Here is a 3820-nt window from a genome sequence, read left to right as displayed (position 1 = left end):
TCCAATAATGCATCATTTACAATAGAATGAAACATGTATTGGATCAGTATATATGTGTCTAGTCCAATAGAATTTTTCTATTTAAGCTATCTTATAATTGGTTGATTTTTCATATGAAAAATGAAATAACCAATCAGCGATTTAGTAAGTGCAAGGAAGTGCCCTTCTGGAATTTATTCGATTGATGATGTAGTTCCTGTAAAATCCGCATAGCTTGGCTAAGAAGTCAGCTTCTGTAAGAGAGTCGTTTATCTCTATACGACCGGTGCTTCTGTGCAGGTTCCGCTGCATGTGCTGACATCAAGGTGCTTGGAGGACTCATACATTGTACTGTTTTTATAATTAACATTATTGTGGACTGTTGTTATTCGTGAAAACTTTCTGTTTTCGTCGAAGCATCTCGTTTTGCCGGGAAAAGCAGTGAGTTGTGTCGCGCATAAGTGATTCCATCGGGTGAGTGTATAACGCCATAAAATCGGCTTTGCCGATGTTCTTTGATTCGACTCATAGGGAAGACTTGAGACCGTACCAGGAAGGCAAGCATGATATGAGACTGTGAAGAGTGCTGCCCATTGTTAACGAATTAACTAAATTTGTAGTTCGTAAATTATTTTTAAAATTATTGAAAGTTTTGATGCTTGTGATAAATGATATTTGTTGAAATATTTTATTAAAATTTTACGCTGAGAAGTTTAGCGTTACTATTTCTCAGATCAAGAAAAATCGCCATGCTTGCTCATGCAACCGGGCGGCCCCTTTGCCCTCGACCTCGCACTTCGCACAGCACACGAGTTGAAAGATGATCTACAGATTTTTGTTTTCAAGTAACTGCTTTGCAAGAGAGATTCTCGTAATTTTTATATTTACGCAAGCACATGTTTTTATAATCGTACATGTTTTTGATTATAATTTAATGCAGAAATTACCGAAATTATAAAACATTTTATTATATACATTTTTAATATAAATTTATGTTCTAACATTATTGTCTTTATTTCTCATATAAAAAATTATATATAACAGCATGAATTGCTCTAATTTAAAATATTACATAGTTTTTATAATGAAATTGTATCAAAACAATTTAATAAAATTAATTTTAAGCACATTATTCTCATGTGATATCCATAGATAGCCACTTTGATTAATGTGCATATTTTTAATTTTTATCTGATTATATATATTTGTTTTTTATAATCAGTTTTTATGTTTATTTTGTATTTATATATATGAATATTTTTTATATAATAAATAAATAAAAAATATATAATAAATTACTTAACATATAATTTTTAAATACATCTTATATTTCTATATTATATACATATACATATATATATATACACATATATATGTTAATATATGTATACATATATATATTTAATTTAAATTATTTGTTTTGAATTCAATTTATATATATGATTTAAATGTTTACTATTAGTTTTAAATAAAATTAAAATATTTATATATTTTATATATTATATGACAAAAATGTATATTTGTATAAACAATATAATACATTATGAGTATTTTTTTTCTGTTACAGAAATCTAAACTTTTAATTCTCACGATTATTATATACTATTGCTGTTTAAGCAAAGTACTATTTTAGAAGTTAGAAATAAGAAAATGGTCATGGAGGCATCCCCTTCTCCACAAAATGTCGGTCGTGAATTTGTCCGACAATATTATACTTTACTTAATCAAGCTCCTGCGCATCTCCATAGGTAATTTAATAATTTTTATAAAAAAAATTATATCTTTATTTCATATTACTAAAAAAATTATAATTTTAGATTCTATAATCAACACTCTTCTTTTGTACATGGAGGATTAGATTCAAATAGAGAATCTACTCCTGCAATTGGCCAAAAGCAAATACATCAAAAAATTCAACAATTAAACTTTCGAGATTGTCATGCTAAAATAAGTCAAGTTGATTCACAATTAACTCTTGAAAATGGTGTTGTTGTACAAGTAAGATATGATAATTTTAATGATTATAAGAAATTTAATTATTTTATACTTTTTTATTATCTTTATTTGTCTTTTATTTATCTTTATTATTGTATTCATTTAAAATATTAATTTATAATTAATATTTAAAAATTGAGAAAAATTTTTAATAAATTTATTATTAATAATTAAATTATTTATAAATTAATAAATTATTTATAGGTATCTGGAGAATTATCCAATGCTGGACAACCAATGCGCCGTTTTACACAAACATTTGTTTTGGCTATACAAGCACCAAAAACATATTATGTACATAATGATATATTTCGTTATCAAGATTTGATCTTTCCTGATGAAGAGGAAACGGATGTAGGTGTTGTAGAAGGAGGTGTAGGTGAATCTGGAGAGAGGGAAGGAGAAGAAGGAGGTCGTTCTGAACCGGAAGAAGATGAACATCAAAATCGAGGGCAACAACTTTCAGCACCAGCTGCATCTACTGAGCCTCAAGCTCAGCCACCGCTTATCCCTGCACAACAACCTGTACTACAACAGCAACAACAAATATATTATCCACCACCGCAACAAACTCATGTTAGTTTAATATTAAATTAGTTTAGTATTAGTAGTTAATTAGTAGTTAATTAGTAGTTAATTAGTTTAGTATTTAGTATTAGTTTAGTGATTAAATCATTTAAATCATTCAATTCAATTCAATCACTATATAGATTTAATATTTTAGGTACATCCCGTAATGCAACAAGTACTAAATGGATCGGTTCATGAAGAAACACCATTGATCAATCAACAACCACCACCTGCACAGCAGCAACAACAGCAGCAACAACAACAACCACCTCCACCACCTGCTCAACAACATCAGTATATAACTGAAACTACATCACAAACACAATTTGTACAAGAAACAGAATTGGATTCCACTACTGAGCAGCAACAACAAACGGAAAATGAACCACAAGTACAATCAAATGAAACTCGAGAACAACCTGAAACTGAAACATTTACTACATCTGTACAAGAATCTGAACCAGAACATCAAGTGGCAAATACAAATGTAACTAGTAGTGGGCCGAAAACATATGCTAATCTTGTTAAATCATTCCCCAGTACTACCGGAGCTACCAGCCCTCAAGCCCCCAAATTATCTATGTCACCGGTATATATTTTAATTATGATAGTTATTTTTAACAACTAATGTCATTTATTTTGATATTATATATATAAATTAGATATTTATAACAAAATATAAATATAAAATGCATTATAACATTTGTTCTCAGCCTCCATTGACAAACTTACGTTTAGACGATAGATCACCATTACATCCGACTAATAGTGGACCTACACTTTCTACATCAACTAGCGTTTCCACGCCTCAACAACAAACTCATAGAGTTGGCAATCAACAACCACAACAACAGCAACATCAGCAACAACGAGCTCCAAGAGGAGGGGCAGTGCAACGAGGTAAAGACATTTATTAAAAACATAAATAAATATTATTTTTTTATATTACATTTTTTTTTTTTTTACATTACATACTTTATATTACATTCGTAATAATATTCATAATATTATTAACAATTAATAATATTCATATTATAAATAATAAATTCTTTAGATGGCGATCGTCGGGGAACAAGACAAAGTCAATATAGTGATGCTCATCAACTCTTTCTTGGAAACTTACCGCACAATGCATCAGAAGATGATTTACGTCAAGTGTTTGAATCTTATGGTAGAGTAGTAGAGTTGCGTATACACAGTAAATCAAATGATAGGTGCAAAGGTCCACAAGGAAATAATACAGGAAAAGTGCCTAACTATGGATTTATCACTTTCG

The 3820-nt window shown here is 29.3% G+C and overlaps 1 protein-coding gene across 1 annotated transcript in view; it reads left to right on the top strand.

Annotated features, from left to right (window-relative positions):
• The first annotated feature begins 216 nt into the window (after positions 1-216).
• The window catches only part of LOC102674837 (ras GTPase-activating protein-binding protein 2), a 7135-nt gene continuing 3531 nt past the window's right edge, over positions 217-3820 (top strand). Inside the window, exons 1-7 of the mRNA XM_006619022.2 lie at positions 217-453; positions 1547-1727; positions 1797-1977; positions 2179-2550; positions 2699-3133; positions 3258-3444; positions 3599-3819. Of these exons, the coding sequence (XP_006619085.1) occupies positions 1630-1727; positions 1797-1977; positions 2179-2550; positions 2699-3133; positions 3258-3444; positions 3599-3819 (1494 nt within the window). The 5' untranslated portion in view covers positions 217-453; positions 1547-1629. The remainder of the gene's footprint in view (positions 454-1546; positions 1728-1796; positions 1978-2178; positions 2551-2698; positions 3134-3257; positions 3445-3598; position 3820) is intronic.

The sequence above is a fragment of the Apis dorsata genome, unplaced genomic scaffold, assembly GCF_000469605.1.
Source record: "Apis dorsata unplaced genomic scaffold, Apis dorsata 1.3 scaffold_383, whole genome shotgun sequence".
Lineage (NCBI taxonomy): Eukaryota > Metazoa > Arthropoda > Insecta > Hymenoptera > Apidae > Apis > Apis dorsata.
Note: the sequence above shows the minus strand (reverse complement) of the source record. Positions and strands in the feature narration are given on the sequence as shown.